The sequence below is a fragment of the Carassius gibelio genome, chromosome B6 (genome assembly GCF_023724105.1).
Source record: "Carassius gibelio isolate Cgi1373 ecotype wild population from Czech Republic chromosome B6, carGib1.2-hapl.c, whole genome shotgun sequence".
In the NCBI taxonomy this organism is placed as follows: domain Eukaryota; kingdom Metazoa; phylum Chordata; class Actinopteri; order Cypriniformes; family Cyprinidae; genus Carassius; species Carassius gibelio.
This window is the reverse complement of record NC_068401.1, coordinates 12,321,104-12,340,747: the sequence shown is the minus strand read 5'-3', so window position 1 is coordinate 12,340,747 and position 19,644 is coordinate 12,321,104. Positions and strand designations below refer to the sequence as shown.

Below are 19,644 nucleotides of genomic sequence, written 5' to 3'. Positions count from 1 at the left end.
AGATCTTTTAAAGCTACATGGCCTTATGGGAAAGCCAGAGAGTGTGCTCTTCTTTTATGATTATGAAAAAAAAGTTGTAATAAGTTTTTGTTATAATATTTATAATTTGGGAGTAAGGGGAATCCTGTAATTATACATTTGTCAAATTTTCTAAAGTTTTAGTACAGTTGGCAGACAAATTACTGATAATGTTGAAATTTCATCTGCATGCACTCTCATACAGCAGACACAAAGATCCATTTATATCATGCTTTAGTTCTAAGTTAATATTAATAAACCATATAAGATATTCTTCTGCAACAAGTTCCAACCATTAATATGTTATAGTATCATACAGTTAGTGTCAATCTTTGGGTAGAGTAAGACTTTCTTTCTTTCTTTGTTACAATGGATTTCTAATTCAAGTAAATGCTGTTCTTGTGAACTTTCTACTCAGAATAGAATCTCTAAAATATGTATCGCGCTAAAATAATGCACAACTTTATACTAAGAAATGTTTCTTGAGCAGCAAAACAGCATATCAGAATGATGTCTGAACGATCATGTGACACTAAAGTAAAGGCTGCTGAAAATTTAGCGTTGCCATCAAAGAAATATGTTTTTAAATTATTTTTACAATTTTAGGCCCACCAGTACACATGCAAGGGTCTAAAAACACACATACCGAATGTAAAATGATAAACACGATTCATACTCAAGCGACAGAACTTTTCCAGAATTTGCATGTGCCAGAAGTACATGAAGATTTTTGTGTTATTCAAATGAAGATGTCTATGCCATTTAAATATTGGTAACAATTTGCTTGAGAGGCCAGTCTAATACGAGTTATTCTCAACTAATGTTACCAAGATTCAAATGACCAAACCGAATTCTATTTCATATTTATCAAATACAGATATTCTATTGGGGCTCAGGTCTGCAGCCAATCTGTATTTGACAGTGATTTTACAGAATTTGTCTTGATTGATGCATGATTTAATAAGTTTTAAAAAGTTTTTTTAGCCTGCAGAAAAGACACTGTTGTGTTATTTATGAGTTTGATGTGTCCCTGTGATTTAAATTACAGCTAAATCTGTGTCATTGCAGTGAGTTAGTTGATAAGAACTTCATGGCTGCTTGTCATTTCCTGAAAGATCGCATGGCTGAGGTTGCATCACCAAATAAAGACATGGTAAGCAGTTAATGTTGAAAATAAATGCACCTTAATAATGATGTCATTTTAAAGTACTTGAGTGAGCTGACTTGACTCTTGACTGTTGTATCTCAGAGGCAGGTTCTGATGCTGTTGTATCAGGAGTGGTTTCGCGTGTCCAGTCAGAAGGACTCTCAGGCAGAGACGGTCACGCTGTACCTGAGGGAGGTGGGCTACCACACTCCCACTCTGCTGCGCTATATAGTAAACCTGGCTGATGGTAATGGAAACATGGCACTGCACTACAGTGTGTCCCATTCCAACTTCTCTGTGGTCAAGCTCTTACTAGACACAGGTGAGAGACCAAGGTGAACCTAAGAAATATCAGCATTTTAATTTGAATTTGTATTTAAATTAGGAATCAGGTAATATCAGTTTTTTGATAGCAAGATGCCTGAATCTAGAGAGCTGCATGACAGCATTTATGCTGTAAAAAAATACAATAAAATCTTAATATTATGAAATATAAGATAGATGTCATTACTGTTTCTTAACTGCTGAACAGGCATTATTAAATAATCCCAAAATGTCCAAAAAAATAAGCTGATTAATTGGTTTGGATATATTAGTCCGTTGTCCAATTAAAGTTTTTCATTTAAAGCAATTTTATATTATTTGTACATTTATAGTAGCATTTTCCACCCTTGTCTTTTTTGTGTGGATCAATATATTTATTTTATAGAATGAAAACAGATGGTGTTAAATGCTCATCTTCTGTCTTCACTAGCTTTCACTCTTGGATATACCACAGTTCTCTTTAATGTTATATTCACTAGGACTGTGTGAGGTGGATCACCAGAACAAGGCTGGCTACACTGCTATAATGTTAGCAGCTCTTACTGCGGCAGAGAGCCCTGAGGACATGGAGGTGGCTCAGCAGCTACTGAGAATGGGCAAAATCAATGCTCGAGCCAGCCAGGTACACACAGCAATACAGCACAATATCCAGTACTGCAAAAACACACAAGTTTTTACTCATGTAGGCCTACAAACATTTGCTGTACCAGACAACTAAGATTTTTTTTATTACTCCATGTTAGTCAGGGCAGACAGCACTGATGCTTGCCGTTAGTCATGGCCGGACGATGATGGTCCAGGTTCTTCTGGACTGTGGTGCTAATGTGAACATACAGGACCAGGATGGATCCACTGCCCTGATGTGTGCCTGTGAGCATGGTCATACTGAGATAGCCAAAATACTGCTGAACAGACCAGAGTGTGACATATCACTCACGGATAAGGTGAGAGAAACGCAGCATTTACAAAACACTTCATTCCCATACTATTCTTCAAAATAGGAACTTTGCATTTTTACTCCCGCTCTAGAAATTCAACGGGCTTTACTACTCTGCTTTTTCAGAAGCATTTTGGAAAAATACATTGTAGAAATTATGTGATCAGTAAGTCATGGTAAACTATGTATTTTTTTTTTTATTATTTGAAGTAGGAAGAAAAGTGTAGGTGCTTTTGAACATAGTGCATAGTGCAAGACATAACATACATTCTGACACATTTGGAAATATATTAAAGATCAATTTTGGTGAAAACATGAGACTATGAGCCTCATTGCTTTCACAAAAGAGCCACATGAAGCTGGCAAGCCATGAGTTGAGTGCTTCCTTTATTTAAAGGAAATGCAACACTGCCACCCAGTGGTAAAATGTATTTACTTCAGATTTTTTAAACAGTTATTTACTTTTCATTGGTATAGCTTTTATTATTATTAAGAAAAATGTATTCTTATATTATTATTAGCAAAAAATACTGTAACATAAATACATGTATGTTAAACACTACCATTTAAAAGTTTGGGTTCAGTAATGTTTTTATTATTATTACTTTTATGTGTTTTGAAAGTCTTTTATTCTACTTGCACAAAATTCTACATTTATCCCTTTATTTGATTTAAAAATATTAACATTTAAAATAACCGTTTTCTATTTTAATATTTTTAAATGTAAAAAAAAAAAAAATTCTATGACTTTTTAGCAGCTGTTAATCTAGTCTTTAGTGTCACATACTCCTTCAGAAATCATTTTATTTAGCTGGTTCTTTGCTCAAGAAATATTACTTATTATTATGTTAAATACGGATGTGCTGCTTAATGTTTTTGTGGGAACCATGATATATTTTTTTCAGGATTATTTGATGAATAAAAAGTTCAAAGGCAGCAATTTATTTGAAATAGAAATCATTTATCTTGACCTTTGTTTCTTGGCAATTTAGTGTGCCCTTACTGAATAAAAGTATTTAAAAAAATCATAAAAACGAATAATCTTACTTACCCCAAATGTTTGAACAGCAGTGTATATTTAATTATTGATATTCATATGTGTCTCGCCTAATATTCATAAATATCTGAATATTGACTATTTAATACTTACATTGAATATACTAATACTTAATTTCCGATATTGTTTCCTTTTGAAAAAAGAATGGGTGTTTTTGCCAGTTATGCCAGTTTCTCAGAATCTGATGGTTTAATCTGTCCCACAGGCTGGTGAAGCCAAAATAATGCATCTTTAATCATTTAAACATACTGAGTGCATTTAATGCAGTGGTTCTCAGCTGGACTGTGACCCAAATATTAATCACAGGTCTGTTCTTATAGGGTTAAAAAGAACTATAAGTGTGCATATAAGAGAAGAAAAAGCATACTCTGTGTATTCATTAAAAACAATCACAACAGGATCTACAGAAATTAAATAGGATCTGTTTCAAACTTTCACATAGAATCTTTAGGTTATAATAACATTAAAAATTCAAATCTAGGTTTTGATTTTCAAAGATTTATTATAAGTTTGTGTTATTTTCCCCCCAAAATGCAATAAATCCATGATATTTCTCTTTCTCTCAAAATGCAATAAATCCATTGAATCAATATTTAAGTTATTTTCATATTAAACTGACGAAAATACACAACATAGTAAGTTGATCCATTATGGCAGCATCTGAACTTGGTTAATACTAGTCTTTATATACATGCACTGGACTAACATACATTCATCAGTCATCGTTCCCAAAATGAATTCAACAGGTCATTTTGTTAATGCTATAACTTAATAAAAGCAATACAATAAAATCATGAACAATAACATGAACAACATCACATAAGACCAGAGAAATTCCAAAATGACATTTCCCTTATATTCAGTTTCCAAAAGTGCATTCATCTTTGACACATTGCATTCATTTAGTTTATGTGCTAAGTGCTGTTTTGACAAAAACATAAATGGCAGTAATAAAAACACTATAACTGAAAAGCTACGGAGTATCGCGTTCATAATCGAATGTGATTAATTTAATGAATGCGATATAGTGTAGCTTCTCACTGATCTATGGCTCTGTGAATTAAATGCATCTGAAAGCACGTGATGAAGATTACCGGTACTATTAATTTACAGAACCGGCTTTACTGACAAGATGCGCATGACAATCACATGAGATTTATCATGTAGCCCTTGTTTGTTGATCACAAAGTACAAAGTAGATGAGGAAAACTAGGATGCTGGGTGTATTCAAAGCACCACCATTACTGTCTAGAGTGTTTGCAATTGTGCGTTGTGATTGTGATTGGTTGAGCGGATATATCGTGTTCTGCAAAAAAGTGACACTGGTGTTTGTTGCAGTTTGGGAAGAAAAGTAAGAAAACATGACCTAATAACTCTGTGAATATCACATTTCGCATAAAATTAAAACTTGACTTTAAAATAGCGACAAGATTACAATACTGATTTTGGCGGAAACTCATTTAAACATTTTTTTAAGACATTAATTGCATTTTGGAACCAAACTCTTCATTTCTTTCCCTCTGTCACTAATAGGATGGACACACAGCTCTGTCAGTCGCCATGAAAGCTTCTCACTCAGACATTGTTGAACTTCTGAAAGTTCGCCCTGATCCAGCCATGGACACAGATCCTACAGCTCCGCTCTGAGTTCAAAGGCCTTGTCTTCATGTCCAACTGGTTCTGCCAGATTCATCTTTCTACTGCCTCAACCTGACTTGCTGACCAGGCCAGCAGTCACCAATAGAGACAGCACTTACCAGTAATTCACAGATTCTCTGTTTGAGAAATGGCCAATGAGAAATGTACTTCTGTACACCAATCAAAGATGGGCTTCCCTAAACTTCCCAGAAGGTCCCCATTTGCCCTGAAGCACAGCTACTGTAGCTATTTAGCAGGCATGGTATATTGTTACATGTTTTGGCCTTCTATTTTCAGGTAATGTGTCTATATTTTTGTTAGGCGACCAAGTGTATTCTACGAATGTTATAAAAGAAGTGATCAGATGCTCACTATATTTATTTTTTATTGCACTTTTCTGTAATATTTCCCCCGGGATGTATCCAAGGCCTGTCTTATAACCTGATGTGTCTTCCTGTATGAGGTTTTCTGACCATTCCTTGCCTTTGCAGGTGGAACAAGGAATGGAGTTTTACAGTCACACGATTGTGTTGCCAGTATGTCTCCCATCTTTAATCCCAAACAACGAACCAAGCACTGAAAAAGAAAATAGAAAAAAAAAAAAAAAAAACTTGAATGCTGATTTGCAGTAGAATCTTGTTTTAATTATTTTAAAGGAATAGTTGTACCAAAAAATTTAATTTGCTGAAAATCTGCTCACCTTCAGGCCATCCAAGATGTAGATTAGTTTGTTTCTTCATTGATTTGCAGAAACTTAGCATGGCATCACTTGCTCACCTCACCTGCAATGAATAGGTGCCATCAAAATGAGAATCCAAACAGCTGATAAAAGCTTCACAGTAATGCACAAATAATCCACATGACTCCAGCAATTAACTGTTGGGCAAAAATGCGTGTTTGTAATAAAGAAATCCATCTTTTTTTTTTTGCTTCAAATTAGTGAAAACGTTTCATCTGAATCAGGAGAGAAATATGCAAATTGTTTACAAGTAACAACTTGTACCAATATGTTGGTGGATTTTTTATGTCAGAGGACAATTTGCGATGGACTTTTTCCACTTGAGGAAGCATTATTGTGGATTATGGACTTGTATTTTGGCCAGAAGCAATGTTTTAAAGTTAAATTTGTTTCATGCAGCTTTTTGCTTAACTAGATGTTAATTGATGGATTGAAGTCATGCAGATCACTTGTGAATTATTGTGATGTTTTTATCAGCTGTTTGGACTCTGATGGCACCCATTCACTGCAGAAGATGCTTTGGTGAGTAAGTATATAATGCTAAATTTCTCCAAATCTGTTCAGATTAAGAAACAAATTCATCTACATCTTGGATGGCCTGAGGATAAGTACATTTTCAAATTTTTGGCTAAACTATTCTTTTAATTATTATTGGTAAATACCATATATCTGAATGGTTTAAAATCTTTTTCTGTCCTATTGTTCTCTTTACTCAAGTAAAAAGGGTGTGTGGAATATTTCATAACATAATAGACAGATTATTATAGCAATTAGTTGTCCTTTGTAATTTATTCACTGTCAAAGTTTACCATACTCTAACCTGCAGCAATATTGACTTCATTACAACTTCTCATCCTGCAAGTTGTGTTTTCAAGTTCCCCTGCAGACAGAATTAAGCAGCACAAAATAATAGACTGGACTGTAGTTGCATTATCTGTACATTGTGCCTGCTAAAAATAAAGACTTTGACAGTTGTGATGAAGAGATATGTTTAATGACAAATCAGTAACTCAGCTGGACATAGTATAAATCTATATATGTATACTGTGTAACAGTATCTTGTGGGAGGTGCTGTGAATTAATACCCTGAAATGTAATGACTATTTATTTCCAATTCTATATTTTTGAGTATATACAAGTATATGCATGGATAAAATATTGACTTAATAAAAACATGCATTTTGTATTTGTCTTTTCTGTGTGGTTTAAAAAAATATGTATGTTCCTAATTCAGTTTATCAAGGGTAAGATGTAGCGTAAAAGTCCTAGAAAGTGTTAGAATATCTAGAGTTGGCATAAATCCCGAACATATCTGTAGATATATATATATATATATATATATATATATATATATATATATATATATATATATATATATATCAAAAAATATAAAACAGTTTATTATTATTATTAATATTATAATATTTCACAACAGTATTATATTTTTGATCAAAGAAATGGAGCTTATTTCACATTAAAAAACATACAGACCTAAAAATTTGAATGGTAGTGTATTTTTAAAAGCATTTCCAGGGGGATTTTATGAGAGACACGGAAACCTTTAATACATTTGCTTATCTACTGACATGATTATGGAGAGTTATTCTTAGTTTATAGGAAGTCAAAAAGAATCAACATCAACAGTCTACATATGTAAATTAGTAATTGACATAAAAAAAAGAACAAAGCCACATTATATTTGAAATATAATGCAGCACAGAGAAGCTATGAGGTATGTAAATAAGTTAAAACAGGCTATGTCACTTTTTGTTTGAAATGCTTTGATCCCTTCGAGCCACCCTACAGTATGCTTCAATATTAATTTGTGGACTACTGTATATGCAGTAATCTCATTGCGGCTGCTACCATACTTTTTCTCTTCGTAAACCTTTGCCTTTTTCTCTTGATGTGCCTTATATTGGGCCTCATCTCTTCATTCATGCACTCAGGTAATGCAAAATAAGATATTTAAGATAATGAATAATGCAATCAATAAATGTTTACATATGTATGCAGCATTTAAGTGTTTCTTTAAAAATGCTATTTTATTTGTACGATTTTAAATTCTTTTGAAATGAACAGTTAAAATGCTGCAGTGTTTTACGAGTTCAGCCTGTGGGAATCCATATTTCATGGCTGCTACTGGTGAAATCTGTGCTGCTTTAAGGATCGATGGAAACACGTCAAGTTAGTTTTATATTGCTACCCCCCTTTTCAGTTTATTTTAATGTAAAATTATATCTTATTGTATCATTTCAAAAGCCAAAAACTATCCATTATGCTTAGTGTGGCCATTTCTTTGTGTGTGAAACAGATGTCAATTCATCATGCATCATAAGGACCTCTTTGCCCAAAGTATATTGCTTGAACCAGAAGGCAAATAGTTCACCAGCCATTGCATCAATTGGTTTAGGTTTTATCAATGTAGCTGTCAGTGTTTCCTGCTGTTCCACTGATCACTGTAACAATGCCAGTCTGCCTGGTGAGTAAAAGGTTTTTATGATTTTATCCACATTATGATAGATCATTGTCATATCATATTTATTATTTGTCATATATATTTATTTTATGAATTATATAAATAATACATACACACTTACTTTATAGATCCCAAGAATGACCCAAATGGATTACAATGTGTCTCATGCAACAGCAGGACAGATGAAGAGTGCAATACTAAAGTGTCCTGTGTGGGAGTCCAGGACCTCTGCATTGATACAGGTGTATTGTCTGAACCCTTTAACTGTCACCCCGTCCCGTATACGGGACTCCTACATTTACTTCACTATATTACAAAGAAATCTAATTTAATCTTGACAAACTATACATCGTTGAAAAGGTCTAAGGCTCCCAAATATATATTTTACCAATGTTTTTTGTAAAAAATTATGTAGGAAATGTAATAGATTCATTTATGACAAGAGTGCACTCTCTAAAATCTACGTTATAACAGGAGTTTTGATCTTATTGACAATTAACAGGTTAAAAAAAAAGATTTCTTTGCTGTCGTTTTCTCTATCACATTTTAAAAATGATCAGATATTATTTATCAACTGAAAACTTAAAATCTCAAAATTCATCCTTTAAAACCCATTTTAAAATCAAACATTGCATTACCATGTAAATGGTACATCAAAATCATGTTACGAAATGGTTACATTCATGAATTATACAAATTTAAGTTTGGAACGTGCACTATAAAGTCTATGTTCAAAAATGTGAATGACAGAATATATTTTTATTGTGTATTATTTCATTAAAAGTGCCTTTAAAAAATAATAATAATGTATAAAGATTAACTACATTGATAACTTTCAAATATTTTATTTCCAACAGATAATGCAGGAATCCTCATTCAGACACTTTTTCCTTCCCTTAAACGTGCTAGACTCAAGGGTTGTGTCTCAAGAAATCTTTGTGGACCTTCATCTATCACCAAGTTCAACTGCCTTAGCAATTTAGGTTACCCGGCCATCAATAATAGAGTATCCAGAATTCCTCTGATGGTCTTTATTATTGCTTTGTTCCTGTAATTTCAATTATTATTATTATTATTATTATTATTATTATTATTATTATTATTATTAAATGCTTTGAAAATTCCTAAAACCTGTATTCTTGAATCTTATGTATATATTTAATAAATTAAGCATTAAAATGAATGCATTATTTCAGCAATCTTTTTTCCTCTTGTACACATTGATGAATAACAAGTGTAAAGTGTCAAAAGTGTCATGCATGATTTATGCGTGAGTATACTGTACAAAAATTACTACTTGGTATTTCATCTGGAATTAAGTAACAAGACACTTTTCACATTTATGAGGTTCTCAAAAGCACAGTTTGTCATAGTTGGGTATATGGTGAGCAGAAACTACAACTTTTCACATTTACATTTACATTACATTTAGTCATTTAGCAGATGCTTTTATCCAAAACGATATGCAAGGGCTATAACAAGTTTCAGTTACAGTATCTTAATGCAATACACATAGCAAGGGCTTTAAAATAATATATATATATATATATATATATATATATATATATATATATATATATATATATATATATTTTGCTTTTGTTTATTGTATAATAAATGAGAAGAAAACAGATAGAATACATAAGATTAGAAAGCTCGTTAATTTTTTTTAAAAAGTATAGAAAGCCTATTCGTGAAGATGGCTAAGGACTCAGCTGCTCGGATTGAGTTGGGGAGGTCATTCCACCAAGAGGGAACATTTAATTTAAAAGTCCGTGAAAGTGACTTTGTGCTTCTTTGCGATGGCACAATCAAGCGACGTTCACTTGCAGAACGCAAGCTTCTAGAGGGCACATAAGTCTGAAGTAATTAAATTAGGTAAAGGGGTGCAGATCCAGTGGTGCTTTTGTGGGCACACATTAATGCCTTGAATTTTATGCAAGCAGTACAAATTGATAAACAGAGGTGTGAAGTCCATTATTTCCGGTTCTGGATTAATTGTAAAGGTTTGACAGAACTGTCTGGAAGACCTGCAAAGAGAGCATTGCAATAGTCCAGCCTGGACAGAACAAGAGCTTGAACAAGGAGTTGTGCAGCATGTTCCGAAAGAGATGGCTTGATCTTCTTGATGTTAAATAAAGAAAATCTGCAGGACCAGACGGTTTTAGCTATGTGGTCTGAGAAAGTCAGCTGATCATCAATCTTTTTGAAGGAGTTATGGTTGATGTGCCTAACTGGATGGTGAAATTGTGATGAAACGATGGGTTTTCTGGAATCACAAGCAGTTCTGTCTTGGCATGGTTGAGTTAAGGTGATGGTCCTTCATCCAGCAAGAAATGGCTGTTAGACAAGCTGAGATACGAGCAGCTACCGTTGGATAATCAGGATGGAATGAGAGGTAGAGTTGAGTGCCATCAGCATAGCAGTGGTATGAAAAGCCATGTTTCTGAATGACAGAACCTAATGATTCCATGTAGACATAGAAGAGAAGTGGTCCAAGAACTGAGCCCTAAGGCACCCCACTAGTTAGATGTTGTGACTTGGACACCTCACCTCTCCAAGATTATTTAAAGGACCTATCTGATAGGTAAGACTCAAACTACTGGAGTGCAGTTCCTGAGATGCCCTTTGCCAGTAGGGTTGACAGGAGGATCTGGTGGTTGACCGTGTCAAAAGCAGTGGACAGATCAAGCAAGATGAGTAGATTCTGATTTAGATTCTGCTATCCACTGAAGCATTTATAAGAATAAATACTGCGAGACGGACAGAAAAAAAGAAAGCTGTTAAATTTGCAGTGACTCCCTCAGCCGTATTAGAAACACTATCCTATCCACTATCCACTATATGTAGTTACTCACATTGTAAACCTATCATTATATATATTGTGACTCCCTCAATATAGAAACACTGCATTGAAAGCATTGTTAACCAGTTATATATATATATTGCAAAAAATTTTCGTTGCAGAACCTGAAACATTTACATATCAGCTATTTATTTTTTTATTTGATTAAAAAAAAGTTTATGTGATTTGATAAAATGGTTTAAACACGATAAACAATAATATCAATATGGCAAAGACATGTTCAGTTTATTGTTTATTAATTATTCAGTTAATAAACGGTATAAACATATACAGTATAAAAAATGTTTATCCCCATGAAGAAAAAAAAAGCTGTTCCTTTTCCACATTACATGTAAACAGATATTTTTATTACTCACTCATTGTGCTTGTAAATATCACATTCAAGGTGGTCTCATGATGACCTCTCTTTGGTGAAATGCCAATTAAAAAATAATGATAAAAATTAATGCCTGAGTTGTTCATTTTGGTAGAAAAGTGTAGAATTGATTTGAAAGTTAGAACGTAGTAAACATTAAGCTGGCAGGACATTAGTTCATAGCACTTGTTTTGTGTGCATTCTTTCAGAAGCCAGTTTTAATATAAAATTTACATCAAAATGAAGATTGGTCTAATTGGCATCCAAAAAGTAAGACTTATTACCTCTTAATGGCTGCTCGGTCAAACTCTTAAAACACAGTCTTAACACAGTTTTCAGGTCTGTCAGTCAAGACAATCACTGTAAGTGCTGAACAGTTTGAGCAGTGATATAATGTATCAATTAAATTCTTCATGTTTCAAATAATTTTCTAGTAGGTGAAAGTTACATGTTGTTATTCTTGCTGTAGGGATAAAACAGGGAAGAATATTGAAAAAGGATGCGGTTATGTTGGGAAAACTAAAATATACCTACAAAAGATACAGTAGATGGAATAGACTGAAGTTAAATAAATCCTTCTAGTTTTAAAAGATAATGCAAAATTGTGATCAAAATTGTATATTTATGTTCTGCTTTCACAACTTTGGAAAAAGCTTGACAAATAGCTTCATTGCTAAAAATGTGGATATTAAACTACTTATATCTGAAAATAAAGAAATAACACATATTGGGTCTTATTGAACAAACTCTCATTAACACATCTGCACTAAGAAACATGGCGTTTACCAAACACTTTCTCAAACCTCTCTAGCTCTTTCATTTCTTTCATGCCCCAATCTCTTGCTTTATTTTTATTTGTAAGAGGACTTCTCAATATATATTTTATGTCATACTCTAGAGGCTTTTACCATAAATTATACAGACACACTAAGCTCTCCATTTGCAGGACAGATGTTATTTTTCACTGAGAGAAAGAATGGGGCCTACTTCATAATTTAGAGGTCATGCTGTCCAGACCGAAGAATAAATAAATAACAAATAAACATACAAACAAACAAAAAAACACCAGTCCACACACACACACACACACACACACACACACATACAAAACTGTCTCATGAGCACACCTTTAAACACATGCATAAAAAGGTGCACATACATCAAGCATGGCATCATATCATGGGCATATGCACAAAAAAATTAGTGATTCCAGAAATGTAATGTAAATTATAACAGGTTATTTAAGTAATAAAGTATAAAGTTTGATAACATTGCCACATATGTGCATGAACAATCAACAGTATATTACTCCAATAACAGACTGAAATGTATCTGGACCATTGTGGATAGTGTTGGCAAAGGACATGAAGAAAGCAAACCTCTCTTATTCCACCTTGGGGTGGGAGAATACAAAAAGCTACGCTCACTATATCAGTTCACAGAGGATATCCCAGGTTTTTACACAGCAGTCCCATAAAATGTGCATGAATGTGACTGTCAAGGAATCAAGACACCAAGTGTCTCCCTCCTCCTGATAGTGAGGATGCATTTAAATTGTGTGTAGGCCTTTCTCTCATTTATTCATGATGGGAATATTTAGACACTAGGTCATCTGACTATCTGTCATCCCATGGATGAGGACGAACAGAGGAGACGGATATTGTGTGTGTGTGTGTGTGTGTGTTTCAGGGCTCAGAGGTTAGAGTGGCTAGGAAGTAGAAAGGTTTCAGCAACAGGATGACCAAAAAAATAAAATAAAATCTAATATATCATTTGAAGCATATTGCATAGACACCAATACACATTATGTTTTATTTCAAAAAGTCCTGCTGTTAAAGTGTAGCTGTCTCCATTACCAGCTCGTGACCTGCTGAGGGCGCTGTTCCCAAACAAAACCAACAGGACACCAGTCAAAACACGTACGTAATAGCCAGCCATGAATATACACAAATGCACAGAGTATGAGAAAAAAAATATATTTTCTTTCTTTCTTTCTTTCTTTCTTTCTTTCTTTCTTTCTTTCTTTCTTTCTTTCTTTCTTTCTTTCTTTAAACAAATAGAAATGTGTAAGTATTCTAACCTATATCTTATTTTTCCCTGTAGCCTACAAGCCTTCAAAAATGAAAAGGACACGGAATACCCATCATGGTGAAAAATGAAAAGGTTAAGAAGTGTAGGCCTAATGTTCAAAAGTTGTTAAAGTAATTCCAATGTTGAAAGTTGTAAAAAAAATTCATCTTTCCATTTGCATCTTTTTATTTGAACGAGATTGTATGCTCATTCATGTTTTATAGTAGGCCACACAATACCAACTATAAGAAATTAAGATCACAATGGCAATTTTTAGAGGCGATTTTATAGGCGAAATATCAAATAGTCAGACATAATAAAAAATAAGCAGTCTATTAAACGCAGTAGATGTGAATTTGAAATACTTCAGTGTGTTAATTCAAAGAACTTCTCGCATATGTCTCAGGAGTTGAGTCTTCTCCTCCTCCTGTCCCAAACTCTCTGGCCTCGCGCCAAGGACGCACGCGGTACGGTACGCGCTGACAGCCGTCACTGTCGCTCGTGATAATGCAGATGGGACAGCTTCTGGATTCTACTGTTAAATAGCGAGGCGTTTCTCGGTTTAGTTTGGCCAGAAAAAAAGGACAGATAGGCTCCCTGTGAACTTACAGGTTAGAGAAGACAAAATGCAGCAAATAATATATATTTTTTTTAACATACAACACATAATACTGAACCGTTTCTGCCACCATGATAATTGATAACAAAATCTCGATCTGTCGTGTGAGCTGTTTTCGTGGCATCAGACAATATCTTAAATGACACAAGCACACACCACACACAGGCATACTTAGCATAATGTAGGCTACATATAGACATAAATACATTGTGTTGTTGTGCAGCAGGTCTACCGTTGTTAGAAATTAATGTTGCTTTTTTATTGATAGGAAACATGGGTTTATTTTCAAAAGCGTTTTCCTTTTTTATGAGGGTGTTTTTAAAAACAGTGACATTTCTAACACAGAACATGACTGTATAGTAGCCTAACTCTCTGTGGTATTTGCCCCAAATCTTGATTCATTTCTAACCCTGATGTCAACCCAGTAGAACTGATTGATATCTTCCTATTCAATTTCTATGTTATTTTACAGTTTTCCAAATGATTTATGTACGTACAGACAAAGTGAGAGTGGGACTTAAAGAGTCAAGGGGCTGGCAGCTGGGGCAGGATGGAAGTGGAGAGATAAGGGCCCGGATATAAAAGGGGTCATGGGGCCAACAGCAACGAGAGAAGGGAACATAGGACTGGGAAACTGATATGAGCAACTTGAGGAATCAGAACACCGAAACACCAGACAAAGGAAAAATAAATCAGGGCTGCAGTAGATCCCTATGACGAATTAAGAAAGTGTGGAGATAATAAGATAACATTTTAAATAAAAATATAATTCAAATGCTCTGAATGTTAATACAAGCAAATATACATTTACTCTTCTATCTGCAACAGCAAGTGCTTTCTCTCCTTCTGTCTCTCGCTCTGCTTAGTCAGCTCGTTATCCGATGGAGCCTCAGACAGAATGGGTTTAAATCTCAGCATTGCCTCCAGCTCTCACTCTTCCGATTTCATCCTCTTGCCTATTTGTTTTCCTGTTTCTCTTATGTCTTTGTTTTTCACACCAACTTCTGTTCTTTTTTTGTTCCTATATGATCTTTTATCGCCACCCATCCTGAACAACACACCTTCACCTTGCTCATTCCAGGGGCCCTGCAGCACCACCCATGAACTCTTTGCTTCTGCTCTTTTTAAGTGTTTTTTTTTCCTTTGGAGGCCCTTGGCTAACAATTCCCATTTTCTCACATATTATAGAAAGCAGGGTGATTTGCATTGCTGCACTGTTTATATGCAGTAATGAACTATTTTATGCACAATTTCTCTTTTGCTAATTTTCATGATAGTTCACGAGGGTTCATGATAACCCTCTTATTTGTTAACAACTAATTAATACATGATTTTCTGAATCTGAATGAAAGATCAACTCAACTCACCAAACTACCAGTTTTCCAAACACAGAACATTTCAGTGTGTTTAACTGGACATACTAACCATACTGCACCATCACATGACAATAATTCATAATTCATCATTTGAGCTCACTTTTCAGTGTTTGCCTTTTGAGTACTCATTGATTTACACAGTTTGCGAGCCATCCAGATTAGATAGTCTCGTCCTTAATAGTGGGTCATTTAACCCCTGTTTCATTCCCTCAAGAATATTATGTTGTGGATTGTTTTCATATTTCCTTGGTAGGTCAATATCTGCACCACTGTGTTAATAGTATCAGCTGCCACAGTAGAGATGATGCTTACAGTAAAATTCATAAACATGCTTCCCCCCCCCCCCACTTACATTTAAACAAGATGCATATTACATTTCTGCAAAGTTAAGACATACATTTCTGTGATTTTATAGTGTTATACTTTATCCCGGCTGTCAGTGTCTACAGAGTGGCATCATGGTACACAGGAAGAACTACTTTTTAATTTTGTTTCTCCTTGGATGTAATGTAAATTCAGTTTCAGGTGGTTAATTAGGTTGTATAATGTGGTTGTCACCGCAGTAAATAACTAAACTCTGTGTGTATAAGTGGCCTTCCTGAAATATCACAAGGCCCAAAAGAATTCCCTTATTTTAATTGATTCAGTTCTTTTTAGAAAGTAGTTTAGAAGTAATTTAAAGGAATAGAAGCCCTCCTCTTCAGAGAGATGCTTCAGTGAGGAATGACCAGACTCACACACATCCCTCCAGGAATTCAGCTTGACACTCTTGACTATGTGGTTTTTCTCTTCCTCCCTGGGGTCAAATAGAGAGCGAGGGATCACAGCAGTACGTTCCACACCCTTTAAAGACCTCAGCACTACTCAAGGGGGCATTCAGACAGCAGCGGCCCATGTGTGTGAAGTGTGTAATGTGCGTTAGGGAGCCCTGGAGGAAAAACCCGCAGGCTGTTCAACACACCTCTCTCTCTCTCTCTCTCTCTCTCTCTCTCTCTCTCTCTATCGCTCCTCTCGCTGCAGCCCAGTAGACCGGGGCTCTCCACACACGCACATGTTTAAATATTTCAGAGGGAGGTGGAGGGTGGGGGTACTGGCGACAACTTCATAAATACTCAATGATAAATGGCCCGCCTTGCCACCACCTGTCAAAGCCAGCAATGATTTATTGATTTCTTTATTTGTCACATAAAAATAAGAGAACTCTCTCTCTCCGTCCATCCTTCACTCTCTCTCTCTCTGTCTGCCAGCTCGCTAACACAAACCAGCAGTGAGCAAATTGCTGCTTGATGTGAAAAAGAGAATTCCTCTCCTGATCCATTGGGGAGGACAGCAAGATAGACTCAAAACCAAATGCTTCACTTTGTCCTCTTTATCGGATGTTGTGTCTCATTTTTGATCCCTGAATCTCACTCTGAGATTTCTTAAGACTTGTTCCTTATACATGTCTTATTTGCTTACTTATGTGCTTTGTCATCCTGTATGTTTCAGTGGACATATCTCATTATATCGATTCAGATGTCTATTCGTTTTCATAGGGAAAAAGATGATTTTTATGGATTTGAACCACAAGATGTGCTCATGGGTCGTTAAAGTTAATATGCACCATAAACAACATGATGTTTCATGATTATTACTGTCACATATAATCAAACTACGTTCCAGAACAGCTATGTTACTTTATTGAGGTACATTGTGAAGTGGAATGTTGTTTTATTTTCCTAATATGTCAAAGCATGTAAAAGCAGTAACTAAATCAGCATACTATAATTTAATAAACATCGCAAGAATTAGATATTTTGTTTCCAGTCAAGACTTGGAGAAACTTGTTCATGCCTTTATCACCAGCAGGGTGGACTATTGTAATGGGCTCCTCACTGGCCTTCCCAAAAAGACCATTAGACAGCTGCAGCTCATCCAGAACGCTGTTGCCAGGATTCTGACTAGAACCAGAAAATCTGAGAATATCACACCAGTCCTCAGGTCCTTTCATTGGCTTCCAGTTACATTTAGGATTGTACATAAGTTTTTAGGACTCGTAACTAAATGACCTAGGACCGAAATATATTGCAGATATGTTCACTGAATATAAACCTAACAGAGCACTCAGATCACTAGGATCAAATCAGTTAGAAATACCAAGGGTTCACACAAAACAAGGGGAGTCTGCCTTTAGTTACTATGCTGCCCGCAGTTGGAATCAGCTTCCAGAAGAGATCAGATGTGCTAAAACACTAGTCACATTTAAATCTAGACTCAAAACGCATCTTTTTAGCTGTGCATTTGTTGAATGAGCACTGTGCAATGTCCAAACTGATTGCACTATATTTTCACTGTTTTATTACTATTATTTGTTTTTTTTTTATGTAAAATCATTTTCTAACTGTTTTTAAATGTTTTAATCATTTTAAAAGTTTTAAAATTGCTTGTTTTATTTTTGTTATTATTTTTCTTCATGATTATTTTACTTTCTTTTATGTAAAGCACTTTGAATTACCATTGTGTACGAAATGTGCTATATAAATAAACTTGCCTTGCCTAATATGACATGAGCACTTTTCCCCAAAATGTCTATATATTATGTAATTAAAAAAATATATGATACAGTATACGATATATTTTGCTAATTCAATATTTTGAATATATATTTTAAACATAAGAAGTGTTTATTAACCACCAAATCAAAATAGTGAATGATTTTTTTTTTTTATTGAATCACAGTGTGATATTAAAACCTGCCTGCTAAAAAAAACAAGATTGGAGATTTTTTTTTTTAAGTAAATTCAATTAGAAAACTATAATGATAATAATAATAGTTATAATTGCAATCAGTACATTTTTCAAAATAAGCTTTTTGTGTTCCTTAGAAGAAAGAAAGTGACATATGATATACACGATCGGTAAATGCATAATTATATTTTTTGGCTTAAAATATCCAGTAATGAACAAGTTAGCTTATAATTTTATCTTGTTGACATTTTGTCTTACAAAGCCATCTTTTTTTTCTGCTTGAACTGCCAACTTGTAGATATCTACACTTTTCGCCTGTCTCTTGGATCCTGCATCCCTCTCTCTGCTTTATACTTCTTTGTCTCCTGTGTCTCCTTGTCTCATCATTCCTGGCCCTGTCTCTCCCTCGCTTTCGTTCTGTGGGCTAGCAGCCTGTCGATGAGAGTCATTGGTCGGCGGCAGGCGCAGTCAATGACCCTGACAGTGCGCAGTTATCGCCCTAATTAAGATGCCACACTTGAGTTAAACCGCTGCATTAAGATTTGATGGGGAATTGATCAGAGTGTCACAGGCAGCAGGAGCAGGAGAGAGATGAAGAGAGCGGGAGATGAAGGAGGAAGGTCGGACCGTAGGCACACCCACCTCCCTGTCGATGGCATCTGAAGCGCTGGGGTCAAAGGTTAAGACAATCTTTGATTCCAGTTGATCACCCCACTGTGTCTCCGGTCGATGGATTAATTACTATGATACTAAAGCCGTGGGATCTCAAGTGGGCTGCCAAACAGCGAGCAAGTGTTTTGCATGGATGTATGCGTGCAGTGTTTGTGTATGTGTGTGTGTGTGTGTGTTTTGGGTCAAAATTAATTACTCTGTTATTCAAGCTGTGTAATCTCAAGTGGACTGTCACATAGTAGGCAGGGATGTGTGTGTTGGAGCATCAGGATTAATTACGCTGTTATTGGAGCAGTGTGATCTCTGGTGGGCTGTCAAACATCAGGTTGATCTGACTGTCAGGGGACGAAAGGACAAGAGGCTAAGGAGCAGGTATTATCTGTGCAATGTTCCTATCCCCCTCTCTTTTTCTCTCTCAGCTGCTCACACACATGATCAGGTGCTCTGTATAGTGAGCTGGCTTGTTAGGCAGCACTTTGAGACATCTTAAGTGCATTATCAATGCAAAGTCTGTTCCAAAAAGAAGCCATCTTCATCATCTAGCCAAATTTTAGCTATAGTATGTTACTTCATATAGCATTTAAAGGAATAGTTTAGCCAAAAATGACAATTCTGACATT

The 19,644-nt window shown here is 35.1% G+C and overlaps 1 protein-coding gene across 3 annotated transcripts in view; it reads left to right on the top strand.

Annotated features, from left to right (window-relative positions):
* Window positions 1-7,046, top strand: part of kank4 (KN motif and ankyrin repeat domains 4) — a 43,542-nt gene extending 36,496 nt beyond the window's left edge. For all 3 annotated transcript variants that reach the window (XM_052559453.1, XM_052559452.1, XM_052559454.1), the window contains 5 exons: window positions 1,087-1,171; window positions 1,268-1,487; window positions 1,969-2,111; window positions 2,233-2,433; window positions 5,017-7,046. In XM_052559453.1, coding sequence (XP_052415413.1) covers window positions 1,087-1,171; window positions 1,268-1,487; window positions 1,969-2,111; window positions 2,233-2,433; window positions 5,017-5,130 — 763 coding nt within the window. In that variant the 3' untranslated portion in view covers window positions 5,131-7,046. The remainder of the gene's footprint in view (window positions 1-1,086; window positions 1,172-1,267; window positions 1,488-1,968; window positions 2,112-2,232; window positions 2,434-5,016) is intronic.
* The last annotated feature ends 12,598 nt before the right edge of the window (window positions 7,047-19,644 follow it).